Consider the following 13,634-nt stretch of genomic DNA (forward strand, 5'->3'; position numbering starts at 1 on the left):
ATACACTTATTCAGTCAAGTACACATTTACGAAGACACTTTTCACATCTATCTAAAATAATTTAAATTTCAGTAAACACGAGATACCTAAAATAAATTTGATAACTTCAAGTTGAGCCAGAGGAGCAAAGGTTTCATAAAAGTCTACTCCTTCAATGAGTATACCTTTAAGCAACTAAACAAGCTTTATTCCTGGTTATATTTCCACTTTTATCAGATGTGTTTTTAAATATCCACTTTGTCCCTATAACATTCACATTGTTTGGACGAGGAACAAGAGTCCAAACATCATTTCTCAAAAATTGACCGAGCTCCTCCTTCATTGCATTCACCTAACACTCATCAACAAGAGCTTCCTTGACATTCTTTAGCTCAATCGAGGAGGTAAAACAACTGTTACTTATCATTTCAAAATAGTTAACTTTGTCTTTTCTTCTAATGGAAACCCCTTCTTCTAAACTTTTGATTATGTTAGAGACAAGATGGTTCTTACTAACCCTACCCGAAGGTTTATCCTCACTAACTTTGCATTCTTTAGTCACAACCTTGCTATTCTCATTCTGGCTTTCAGGGCACTTGTCAGATAACTAGTTCTGGATATTGGACCTAACAACAGGTAACATGCCTCTTCTTAGAGACAATATCAGAACCATTTATTACATCATCAATTACAACATTTAAAGATTCATGACACACCGTGTGCGTTTGTTGTACGCGCGGTAGGCCCTACTATTTGTGGAATAACCAAAAAAAATATGTCTTCATTGGATTTGAAATTCCATTTCTCCTGGTGTCTCTATCTACTAAAATATAACACATGTTGTCCAATATATGAAAATATTTGACATTAGATTTTCTCTCCCTCCATATTTCATAACTCGTGTTGGGGAACTTAGACGTAGAGCTACTCGGTTATAGATGTGATATGTAGTATTCAAATCTTCAACCCAGAAGTGGAAAGGCAAATTTTTAGCATGGAGCATGATTAGGGCCATCTCTCAGAGAGTCTGATTATTCCGTTCAACAACCCCATTTTCCTGAGGAGTAATAGAGGCAGAGAACTTGTGATGAATACCAGTAAAGGAGCAAAATTCATTAAACTAAGAATTTTCAAATTCACGATCGTGATCACTTCTAATATGAATGACATTCAAGTTCTTTTCTCTTTGAACTTGAAGACATAGTGCTTGAAACGAAGTAATCGTTTTTGGTTTATCATGAAGAAAATGACCCAAGTGTATCTTGAGTAGTCATCAACACATACAATAGCATACTTTTTTCCTCTAAGACTTTCTATTTGCATAGGACCCATAAGGTCCAGAAGAAGTAATCCTATAATGCGATTAGAAACAATATGAGATACCTGTTTATAAGATACATGAATCTGTTTACTAGCTTGACAACCACCACAAATGATTCCCATTTGTGACTTGCAAAGGGAGAAGGCCAATGATAGCATTTTTTGACACAACTTTCTAAATATACTTCATACTCATATGACCGAAGCATTTATGCCACAAACATGCCTCTTCTTGATGAGATAGGTAACAAACCTAAAAAGAATTATTAGGAAACCATAAATAGCAGCTATCGGAAGAACGTGTACCTGTCATGACAAGTGCTTTGACATCTGTAACAATGTATCTTTCTTTAGTAAAATTGACATTCAACCCTTGATCACACAATTATCTGATACTGATAAAATTAGTAGTACATCCTTCAACCAATATTGCATCACAGAGAGAAGGAAGACCAGGAAAGTTCAGTTTGCCCTTTCCAATAATTTTTTTAGTAGCTCCATAACCAAAGGTAACACGTTTAGAACTCAGAGGCTTTAGGTCAGAGATAAAGGTCTTTTCTCCTGTCATGTGTCTAGAGTTGCCACTGTCAAAGAACCAGTCTTCCTTAGCAGAGGACCTGAGGGAAGTTAAGACCATATTATATTTATGTTGTACATCTTTGATTCTCCACACCTGTTTCATTTGAGGAGACCTATTTCTAGCATGAGGAGACATGTACGACATGTTTTTAGGTCTATAAGGAGTTCCATATAGTTGAAAATAGAAAGGCCTCTTGTGACCTTTTTTTCCACAGTAATGACATACCTATATTTGTTTAAATTAAAGATTGTGTCTATTGTTTATACTACTTGAAGATGTTTTTGGTAAGCCATATGATTTAGAACGATGTGCTCTTATAAACTTAATTGTTTGTCTCCTGATAATTGGTAGAAATACAAGTTATTACAGCTCAAATAAGTAAAACAATGAGAGAATGTGATGGTAAAATAGGCAATATCATGTCCGAAAGTGCTAAACTGAAAGGAATTGTGATCGCGAGTGCTCATCGCATAAAACCAGTTAATTTACCTATTTTGTGCTGGTACAATACAATGACACATATGAAATTGCGATCCAAAGGCACAATGCATTAGTGTGCTTGAAGTTGTGATTGCAAGTCATGCGATCGTGAGAAGTTCTCTTGAAAAGGTGATCACATAAAGACTTCGTATCAAGGTGACAGCATAATAAATCGTGATAGGACGTAAAGCTGATAACGGTCGATTCCGAATTTAGTTAACAAGCCGTTAAAAGCTACACTGTAGCAAGTACATTGAACTTTCAGTGACTTTTAAATGGTGCAATAGAGTAGGGAAATTAATGCCGCCCATCATTGCAATCATATGTAAGAAAAGCTGCTTCACCTTGAAATCTAAAAATACCAAAGGCCACCAGAGAGAAAGGGAGTTAGTTAATCCATTCCCGCACATACTTATACACATACATGAGGACAGAGTGAGCAAGGAGACGAGGAAAAACCAAGAGAAATCGCTCCCGGACAGATCGAGAGACTTCCGGAAAGCAATACAAAGGAGAGAGGGCCAACCCTTGCGAGAGCAAGAATCCACATTTAGAACAGAGTTGAAGTGATCAAGAGTAGTGTAAAAGGCCACGGGAAGCAAGACATTGCTTACCGGGCTTGTTATCTCTCAAATCCATTTGTTATTTTGTATTCAGTACTTTATTAGTAGAAAATGGAATCTTCATTTCGATTTGTGTTCAATCTCTCCACACCATGCATGAGTAGCTAAATTTCTGAATGGGTTGAAAAGCACTTAGCTAGCATGACTTAAGATTTACATTTTATGCGATCATCTTGTCTTATGTATGTAGCATTCACCTTTGGATGTACTTGAGAAAGTAGTCTAAAAATAGAATCTAGGCTTGAGAGAGTCAGATTAGATCGCATAAGCAAGAGTAGAAACTTAGACATAAGTTCTATCTGCTATGTACACATCGCATGTGCCCTAGAAATAGGATTGGTGGTATGCGGTCACCTTGTCTTATGTGTGCGTCATTCATTTGGACATACTTAAGAGAGTAGTCTAAAGATAGAACCTAGGCTTGAGAGAGTCAGACTAGATCGCATAAGCAAGAATAGAAACTTAGAAATAAGTCCTATTGACATTTTCGCATATGCATCGCATGCGTCCTAGAAATAGGAATTGTGGGTTCTGCATTGAGAAATGTAGTACTAATATTTGTGTGTAGTATGATCGCATAACTTGTGCATAATTTTATGAAATGTTAGCTAAACTTCTTCTCAACCCCTTCATCACATACTTATCGTAACTCTACGCTTTCATCACTCCGCATTAAACTCCGTTGCATAGGAAAAATCTCAATCAAAACAATATCTACTTCATTTATTTTTACCACAGCAATAGAATCAAAGAGTCTATCGTATATCTACTTAGTAGTCCCTGTGTTCGACCCTGAACTTACCATGAAACCTAAGGAGGCTTATACTTAGGCCTTGTTAGGAAAACTTGCATGTTCATCTCAAACTCACACCATAACACACCATAATTTTACGCATCATCTCCCATTATGGTGAGATGATTGATTGTCTTTGATTCCCCCTCTTGAGAATCTTAGCCTGACATTGTCATAGGCTGCTTTTCCTTTTGACAAGATTCCGTCTAAAGATTTAGTCCCCGAGTTTAGCATTCTAACTAACTTGCACATGGAGTATTTTTCAACCTTGAGAAGATTTAGTTCACGTTTTAAATAAGCAATAATAGACATAAGTCTATGATTGTCAGACATTAGAGATTCAATCCTCTCTTTTGAACATCAAGTCCTTCAAGTTGTCTTGCCACTTGTTGAACAGAGCTCAATAGGAGGGGCCAGAAGACACGGGATTATACTCGTTATTTTCACTTTCTACGAACACATTAAGGACAAGATTTTCATAGGACAAAGTGTCTGAATAGATGCTACTAACAAAAGCCTTGACATCAACTTCAGAGTCACTACTCCCATCAAAGTCAACATCAGACTAGGTCAAGACATAACTTCTATTATGCCTTTTTAGAAAATTTGGACATCATTCTTCTTGAAAGTGTTCGAAGTCTTCACACTCTCTGGATTTGTATGACTTTTCCTTGTTTTGGTAGTTGGTAAAGCCAACCTTGTCAAGATCCTTTCAAATATTTTGGGATTTAGAATGTGTAGAAGGAAGATTTCCTCATGATCTGGTATTCTGGATGCTTAGATTTCCCGCCTTCTTTTCAAAACGTTCGAGAACACAATTGAATTGTTTGGACATTCAACAAGAGACTCATCAGTCTCCCTATTTAGATCATCGTGCTCTTCTTCAACCGAGGACTGTAAAGCCACTCATTTATTTTGTTTTTCCAGTTTTCCTTCCACAGAAATTTCAAAGGTTAACAGAAAGCCAAATAGTTCATCAACTTTCATCTTGAAGATGTCATGGGCTTCCTTAATAGTAGTTATTTTCATATCAAATTTCTTAGGTAAGGACCTGAGCACTTTCCTAACCAGCTTTTCTTCAGAGATTTTCTCTCCCAAGGAAAATGACTCATTGGCAACATCTAGTAATGGAACATTAAACTCGGCAATCGATTCATCATTCTACATTATGAGATTTTCAAACTTTGAAATCAAGAGTTTCAGTCTAGACATCTTGACTTTCTAAGTTCCTTCATGAGTAACTAACAAGATATCCCAAGCTTGTTTTTGCTGACATGCAGTATTAATCAAGTGGAATATGTTGCGATCCACATCAAACATTTAAAGTAGGAGAATTCCTCAAGGAGGCTTCATCTCTAGCTTCAAACCACTGGATCTCGGGTTTCAAACCTTCTTTGTCATGCCATTTTTCACAGTTGGAGGAGACCATCCTGTCATGGTAGCCTTCCAAGTTTTGCTGTCAATTGACTTCAAGAAATGCAGTCATCTTGGCTTTCCAATATAAGTAATTTGTTTTATCAATAATAGGAGGACGCATAGTGGAATCACCTTCCTTAATACCTTCCATGATCAAAGCACTTGAGATAAAGGTGGCCCTCTCTGATACCAATTGAAATTTTGAAAATTGGTTATTCGCACTCTATATGATTGTCTCACACAATGTCCTAACACATTTAAAGACAACAGTAAAACAACAAGAAGTAAAATGAAGACAAACATTCCAAGATTGTTTACCCAGTTCAGTGATAAACCACCTACGTCTTGGGGACAAAGTGCCTAGAAAGATAATCCACTAATATGTAAAAGTCAAGCGATTACAAAGTTGTACTTATCTATAAAATAAAAACGATTACAATGACACTCAAACAACCCAAATTCTTTGACAGGCTCCCTCTAGATGTGAGGTTTTCTCTCTCCCCTATTAGTGCTGAAACATTTAGGCTCCCCTTAAAAGTGTGAGACTTCTTCTCACTTGATGATATCTTTCATTCTACTTGTGAACTCCTTTCACGTGAGAACTTGGGCTCCTCTTAAGGCAAGAGAAATCCTTCTCGATCAACAAAGTCTTTGACTCCCTTTAAAATAAATCAACCTCCATGAATTGTAGTAAGAACAAGCGATGAACACACTGCCACAAATAACACAAAGAACTTCTTCTTGAGAAACAATGTAGATCTTACAAGAAGTTCGTAAAACTCACACAATAATCGAAGCGGCAACCCTAGCAGAATAACTTCTTAAGCTTAAATAACACAACCAAAAGATGAAAAATATTTCCAATAAAATCGTCAACTCACTAAAGAGGAAAAAAATTCAAATAAAATATTATGCAAAATACGATAAACAAGGAAAGAAATATTCTACAGATTTGACAATATGAATAGCAACCTCTTAGACAAGATCTATCAAAGACAAGAGTAGAGATAATTCCAGAAAGTCCAAGAAAATAACAAGGAATCTTAAACATCTATATTTATCCAATATCATTATTTCTAACATCATTAATCATAGATTTCAAAATCCTCTTCTAAAAAAAAAAAAAAGATTTCCAAATTAAAAACGACATGTCGACCAACCCTCGAGGATCGGTTCCAAATAAAACATCGGCATTTCCTCCCCCAATCTTAGCGTCAGCTGCACTTCAATGTCCATCCTCTCTCTCTCCTCTCCTCCTCTCTCTCTGACATCGATTAACCTTTCTTCCTGATTTTCTGTTTAATTAGGAGGGATAAGAATTGAATCAAGTAACGCAAGATTTCAATCTACAACCATGGTTTTTGGGCTTCGATCTTTCAGCGTTTTCATGGCGTCGCTCCTTCAGTTATCATCAATCGCTTCGCTTGCGACCATTTTCCTGCTGCCGCGATCCATATGAGAGGCGTGGCGGCAAGATCATCCGGCTAGCTTCTCATTGGTTGCTCTGATATTCAACCACGATTAGATGAAAACTCTTCACAGAAGTCTCTTCTGCAATAATTTTGTGCCACTCACATTTTTGTTTGGTAGGGGTTCATTTGCAGGTCTGTTTCACCACTTCCGTATCTGTTTTTTTTGTGGGTATTTGATTGTTTTCAATTTCGATTTTCCTCTTTCAACTGGACTTTAGTGGTCTTTGACTTGATGGGTAGCTCCAGATGGTACCTCCTGTTTTTTCTGTGCCTTTTCGCTGTGTTCTCTAGTGACAGCTCCGATCGGCGGTGGTTGTTTCCTTTTGGTACACTAGCTTTTGGATTTTGATGGTTTCTATGTTGGCATGAACTTTATTTCCTTGAGTTTATTTGAATTGACTGAGATCATATTCAATCTGTTGAAACTTTATAATCCATGCATTTGGGGTGAGAGGGGGGTGCTTGACAATAAATTATTGGCTGTAGACATGTATGCCTTTGGTCGAAGTTGACCATCCATGACTCTTTATTTTATTCCATTCACCTTTGCATAATTAGTAGATTGATTGAAAGAGAACGAAGTAGAACAATTTATGCAACTCTTTTGTTGTAATTATAGTTCTCAAAGTATTGCCCTCTATTGATTCTGTACTTGGAGACTGCGAGATTCTCCAAATCTTCCATATCTTCCTTGGATAGTTGCAATTCTTAAGGGATATTTGCCAATTTGGAGTGTGATACTTGCTTGCCACAGTAATGGAAACAGGAAACTTAACAACAGAAATGATAATGGAGGGGTCCCTAGGTGAAGGTGGAGAAGGCTTTCTTTATGTTGGTATATTCATACACAACGTTTTATTATCTTTTGTTTTTCAGAGTTTGGAATCTCACCCCATCTTTGATAACAATTGAGGTATAATTTTCTAAGGATCTGAATTCTTTTATGGTGCTATCTGTTTCTAGGTTCCATCCTATGTTTTTCAATTGAGTTCTTTGTGTATGTCTCTATTCATACTTAGATTCTTTATCCATTGAAGGAATCTGCTGAAGAGTTGTTCAGACGGTGACCTCCTTCAATGTTAGGGACAATCTTTCTTGGACTCTAGATTTACAATTGGAAACTAGGACTTTTTTGTGTTTGGACTATTGGAGTAATGTTCTGTTAGCTTCTGTGTTTCTTGTTCTCTTCCCACAGTCTAAGTTAGAAGACTGCTAAAGACAACTATATAAAGCTTGAAATTTCGAACGTTATCAAGCAGCTGGTTAGGAGCTGTTTTTCTATGACAGATTTCTATTTCCAAGAACAGAAACTAATATACACATATCTGCTCTACTAGTTTTTAAAAGCTGTTTTCTCTTCTTCTGTTTCTTTAGTCTGTTCTCACGGATGGCGTCGTTTTACAAGATTTGAAGAACATGTTCTTACATGAACCATGAGCATGAGCATGAGCATGTGCAAGTAGTTCTAAATAGATAAATCGCTGCCATCATAGTTCATAGGAATAATTTTTAAAGTAATTGCTTTAATTGTTTTGAAAATGATCTCCTAAAACATCGATACCATGCATGATTAGAGTTTACTGATATTGCATAAGTATACATTTCTGTGAAGGGATACGTCACTATTGTCCTTTCATGGTCGTTTATTGGTGTCAATTTAGGGGGAGGGAGGCTACAAACAATCAATTTGCAGTTGGCAGACATTAGAAACCTTAGAAAAGAGATGCCATTATCTGAATTCTAAATATGTTGGATGGTTATTTCTTAACCTATCAACTTCACTTTTCAGCAATTCTAAACCATTTGAAGCGTTTCCTAGAGTTGCAAGATACAGTGATACACTGTTCTTGTTTTATTTGTTTTACATAACCATTTCATTTTACTTTGGCTTGCAGTTTAGCTGGATTGATAATACAGCTTAAGCAGAACACAAATATTGAAACAACAGCGAAAGAGAATTGAAAGAATTCGGGAGTAATGCAATTACAAAGCTACAGAGTGCTAATTTTCACAATATTGTTTACTATTCTATCTAGTGCCATAGATAATCATAAGAAAAGGCAATCCCTCCCCCTCCCTGGAAGAGAAAAACATTAAAAAAAAAACAAAAGAATTTGATCCACTAACATAGAGTAATTTTTGGTACAACTCAATAATTGTAGACATTTCCATATTCAGATTTGGCACTGGCACTTGCACTGGCAATTGGTAGCTCAAGTATTGTTCTTGTCAACTAATTGGTCATGCACATTTGGCTGCGCCCCTTCTGTTATGCATTAAAAGAAGAAAATTAGATACAAACATCTGTTTCGCTTATTCAACAATTGGTAAACGAATCCCAACACCATATTGTCAAATTTAACGAGATCACTAGTTAAGCAAATTTGATAGAATAATGAACATGAAACACAGAAAATTATTGTCGTGCTTTGAAGACTAATGTCGGGAAACTATACAGTTAAAATCCAAAATTTGTTTATCTCTATTCGTTTGCGCCACAAGAACATACAAAATTCAAAATCAATACAAGAAGATGAAAGAGGGATTCCAGCTGTAATTCTGTAGAAAAAAAGGGAAAATACAAATGGGCATCAATAAATTTTTATAATGCTAACCGAAACCTGTTCCAGGTTCTTCATACAAACACATTTAAGTGATTATTACTACCAAAAGAGGAAGATATGAGATAAACAACGGAATGCAGAGATGCTATATTATCAAGTACACATATTAGTTACCACTTTCACCATCAGATGCATAAGTTAGTCTAGAAATTGCATCCACAAGTGCCTGCTCGTGATCCTGCACGTCGAATACGAAACGCGATTTATCTTGTAATGGAAAGGAAAGATGGAACAGAGAAAAATGGAATTGGAATAGCATGATATGGACCATACTTTAAGCATTTTCTTTGCCTTTTCGAGCTCTGCAGGGTCGGGATTACTTGTATTGAAAACTTTCTCTACCTGTTGGTGTTGAAAATCAGCAAATGGATATCCCTGTATGAATTTTTATCCAATCTGTTGCCAAAATATATATATATATATATTACCTCCTGTACCAATGCCTCTGTATTAAGTAATTCTATATCATCCAGCACTTTCTTTCCAACACCATTTTGTGATGGCGAAATTTCCTTTCTGGATTGGCTCTTTGAGTGTCCTCTCCCTCTACCTGTACTACCAGGAGCTAACCCACCACCCAAGCTTTGCAATCTTCTATAGACACGGCTTTGCCCTCCGTGACCTCCTCGATGAGTGATTCCTGGATCCTCACTATCCCATCGAATATCCTCCGGCGGGATCTGCAGTTAGCAGAAAATCAGTCACTGCACAAGATTGGACTTCACAACCTAATCACACCAAAATGTAACATGTTCCATCAAGCAAACTTTATGCAAACAGCATAACAATATCCTCAGCAAAACATATTCCAACTTCTGTCAATTATATAAAAATTTTCAAGGACTCAGCAAACGATTTTGGGAAGAAGAGAATTCTAATCTTTTTCTCCACAGGTCATCCAAATAAACTGCGGACGCCAACCTTCCAACTTAAAAATAAGATCACACGATTGTAGGTAGGGTGGAACAATGCTAACTAAGTCTATTTTTTTGTCTCTTGAGCCAATCAAACTGAACTTTGATAAGAGAACTACTAGTACTTTGAGTAGCAAGAGGAGCCAATACACCAAACTAGGGTTCACGTATTTGTGCATTTGCACGTATGAATAAGTGGTAAAGAGGGATGGCAGTAGTCTAACTTGAGGAATTAAGGTATGTCAAGCCTAAGGCTTAAGATCAGAGAATAGCAAAGTCACAAATAGGAAATAATTAACATAAAGGTCTTAGTAATATGTATGATTCATGAACCAAAAACCACTTTTGAAAACTAACACTTCCTAAAAAGTACAGAAAACGGCATTTATTTTTAAAGAATGTACTGAATCTCATTTATTCTCATGCATTTCCTAAAATTGGCCAACATTTGACATATTCCATAACTCAATCCATGGAACCTAAAATCCAAAGTTTCACAAACAAAAATCTCACAATTGATGCAGAGAAATACTTTGGCACAATAAAGAAAGCAGAACCCAAACATACCTCTTTAATATCAACCCATTCCCATGTCTCTCGTGCAGTATTTATATCATAAACCAATGCATGCTGGCCCTGAAAGAAAAATAGCGTATGAAGTACAGAAGATAACCAACAATCAGCACATAAGAAAATATCATCCCAAACAGCCAAAGCAGGTGCTACCTGAGTCATTTATGCATTTGCAAACTAAACCTGGTAAGCCGATAATTATCAGATTCAAGGTAGCTCTATCTTTTTTTTTTTTTTTTTTTTTTGGGGGGGTGGCGTGGGTGATGGCTCGAATGAGGTGAAGTAATAATATGAATTTGAAACATCTAGACATATATGTTGAAACACAAATAAAAATAAGTTCAAAACAACACTTGGGGCAAAATTTTCAGACTCAGACATGCCTTAACAGGATCGTAATCTTTTATGACAGCCTCGTAAAAGCTGTTGTCCTCGGGCCACCTGGTCCACACTTTCCTTCCAATTAAAGTGTCATATGGTGGAGCTTCAGCAGATTCATTTGCCAGAAGGGCACCAGAAGAACTATGATTATTTAACTGTCTACTTCCAGCAGGAACAGAAGAAGAGTACTGCATCGGTTTCATAGATGAAAAACCAGGCAATGGTGCATTCTAATAAGAAAAAAAAATGAAGAGAGCTAAAATAAGCAGAAAACTCGGGACAATCATGTCTTATTTATATGTTGCTGCAAAAAAGGGGGAAAGGCCCTTTAGTGCAACAAAAAGCATGGTTTAGGAACCAGAATTGACGTGTGAAAGCCTACCAGTTGACTTGTTTTCTGCTTCTTACGCGACGCTGAAACCGTTGGACTGGGAACAACATCATGAATTGGCTGGGACGAACTGCGTCTCACATTTAGGTGCCCACCTGCCTGTCTCCACTCCCTTGTACCATCTCAACACATAACACAATAGAGTTGAGGAAACATACATCTCCCAAATGAACTAAAATTCTAAAAAAATCAATTGCTTAGCAAACATTCTAACCTAATCTCACGGATGATATCATCAGAATTAACCCTGGCGAGCAACTCTCTGTGTTCATCATCTGATACTCTCAATTCTTTCCTAAGCTCCGTTATCAAGCTTTCTTTGTCCTGCCAAGCATTGAGTATGAACCTCAGTGAACAAAAACTTAAAATAAATACAACATGAAGATGAAATATATACTAGCAGAACTTGAGAAAGATGAACACACCCAGGTAATGGCATCCGCTTGGGCTTTAAATGCACGCAGTACTGAGCAGTAAGCTTCTTGTTCGAGATGATGGATTTGGGCCTCCATGTCATGCACTCTAGAGTATGAGAAAGAACTCAAACCAGGCATCCCCTTTCTAGAAACTCTGTTATGACGTGATGGTGGAAGATCATCATCAGTACCTGCAGTTATTTCATATGCAGGATACATGATTTTAAAGGATGTTACACCTAGAATAACTCATCATTTTCCCCATTAACATGGTGATATTCTGATAACATCCTCCAGGTTCCTATAAACAGGCTATAATGATGAAATCCCTATCATGTATGCTTTATGTTAGGAACAATTCAACCGAACAGGATACTGAGGGAACTCATAATCCAGAAAAGCCTTAATCTTCACAGTCCTAAATGGAATAATTTCTCTGCTCGAAGGTTCAATTTTCGTTTTCGTTCAGATTCATGCCTGCCTCATTATGCCCTTGAGAAAATGGAACCAAAAAGAAAATTCCTTGGCTTGCCAGTCAAGCAACGGCCGTTACCCACCATGATCGAGCGCAATAGTCTAAAATCTCCCCCCTTCTCGCATACAAATTTCGCGAAGAATTACAAAAATTAAAACCTAAATAACGGAAAAGATAAAACCCAGTACTCATAAAAACAAAGGGAAAAACCCAATTAAACCTTTATTCCATGGATGCCCCAAATGACCAAACCCCAATTTCCGTTTATACACCAAAAACTGAAAACCTATTTTGAAGCACTCGTCGAAGTAACCACCAAATCAGGCACTTCAACTCAACAGAACAATCAAAGAACTCCCAATTGCCCAAATAAAGAGCCCAGCAAGCTCAAAGAAGAAAAAAACCCCAAACTACATTGGAAAGAACTACACATTCCCACAAAATCCAAATTATTCTAACTTACCGCTACTGTCGGAGGCTTCATAGTTCATGATCAATGACAAGAACCTGAAAGATTGGAAATAAACGATCGCGAAAAGAGTTGGAAAGAAATTATCGACAAAGAAGAAGCTGAGAAGTGGATTAAACGCGAGAGAAGGCGGGATCTTGAACAATGGGAGAATGTGGCGAATGGATTGAAACGAGAACTGCAAGAGTGAAGAATCAAAAGGGGGAAATGGGTAAAACGAAAAATTAATCAAAGAGAGCTTTGAGGAATAACTGAATGCTCACTGATTATGTGTAGAACAAAGGTGTCTTCTTTGTCCCCAATGAATATGAAAACCGCACCTGCAAAAGTAACGCCAAACGCCCCAGAGCTCAGAATAATCCCCAGCAACGAAAAAGATAAAAAAACAAATGTAATATGTAAAATACAGAAATATATTTAAAGTTTTGGCTATATATATGGGTAATGTTAGATTTTTTACAATTTACTAAATATTATTTAAGATGTTTTAATTTCATCTATTATATTTTTATACTTTCCTAATATTTTTTTCAGGAAAATATACTATTTTGGTCTCAAAATTTTGAATTTAATTTCTATTTGACCTATAGATTACATTTTTATATCTCTAGTTTTTAGCTTGATTTCAACTTTATCCCTAAATTTCAAAATTATATAATTTTACCATTGAGGTTCGAATTTTACTTTAGTTTGGTACTAGGTAATTATAATTAATTAAGTTTAACTAT

At 36.6% G+C, this 13,634-nt stretch overlaps 1 protein-coding gene and 1 long non-coding RNA gene across 7 annotated transcripts; one reads left to right on the forward strand and one right to left on the reverse strand.

Moving 5' to 3' along the window:
• The first annotated feature begins 6,274 nt into the window (after positions 1-6,274).
• LOC120089963 lies at positions 6,275-8,811 on the forward strand. Its single transcript, XR_005485361.1, has 2 exons — positions 6,275-7,576; positions 7,701-8,811. It is a non-coding gene; the product is annotated as an uncharacterized LOC120089963 (long non-coding RNA).
• LOC120089962 (protein EMSY-LIKE 1-like) lies at positions 8,622-13,319 on the reverse strand. 6 transcript variants are annotated; one of them, XM_039047413.1, is made up of 10 exons: positions 13,170-13,319; positions 11,972-13,084; positions 11,761-11,870; positions 11,538-11,658; positions 11,158-11,385; positions 10,769-10,837; positions 9,716-9,967; positions 9,561-9,629; positions 9,402-9,465; positions 8,622-8,929 (listed from the first exon to the last, which is right to left on the reverse strand). In XM_039047413.1, exons 2-10 carry the CDS (start codon positions 12,179-12,181, stop codon positions 8,877-8,879), a joined length of 1,176 nt encoding a protein of 391 aa, XP_038903341.1. In that variant the 5' UTR covers positions 12,182-13,084; positions 13,170-13,319; the 3' UTR covers positions 8,622-8,876. The 6 variants fall into 6 exon arrangements, with proteins under 6 accessions (XP_038903341.1, XP_038903346.1, XP_038903345.1 ...); XM_039047418.1 differs by having other exon boundaries at positions 11,972-12,153; positions 13,170-13,307; XM_039047417.1 differs by having other exon boundaries at positions 11,972-12,116; positions 12,901-13,289.
• Positions 13,320-13,634: the final 315 nt, after the last annotated feature.

This window comes from Benincasa hispida, chromosome 11 (genome assembly GCF_009727055.1).
Source record: "Benincasa hispida cultivar B227 chromosome 11, ASM972705v1, whole genome shotgun sequence".
NCBI lineage: Eukaryota > Viridiplantae > Streptophyta > Magnoliopsida > Cucurbitales > Cucurbitaceae > Benincasa > Benincasa hispida.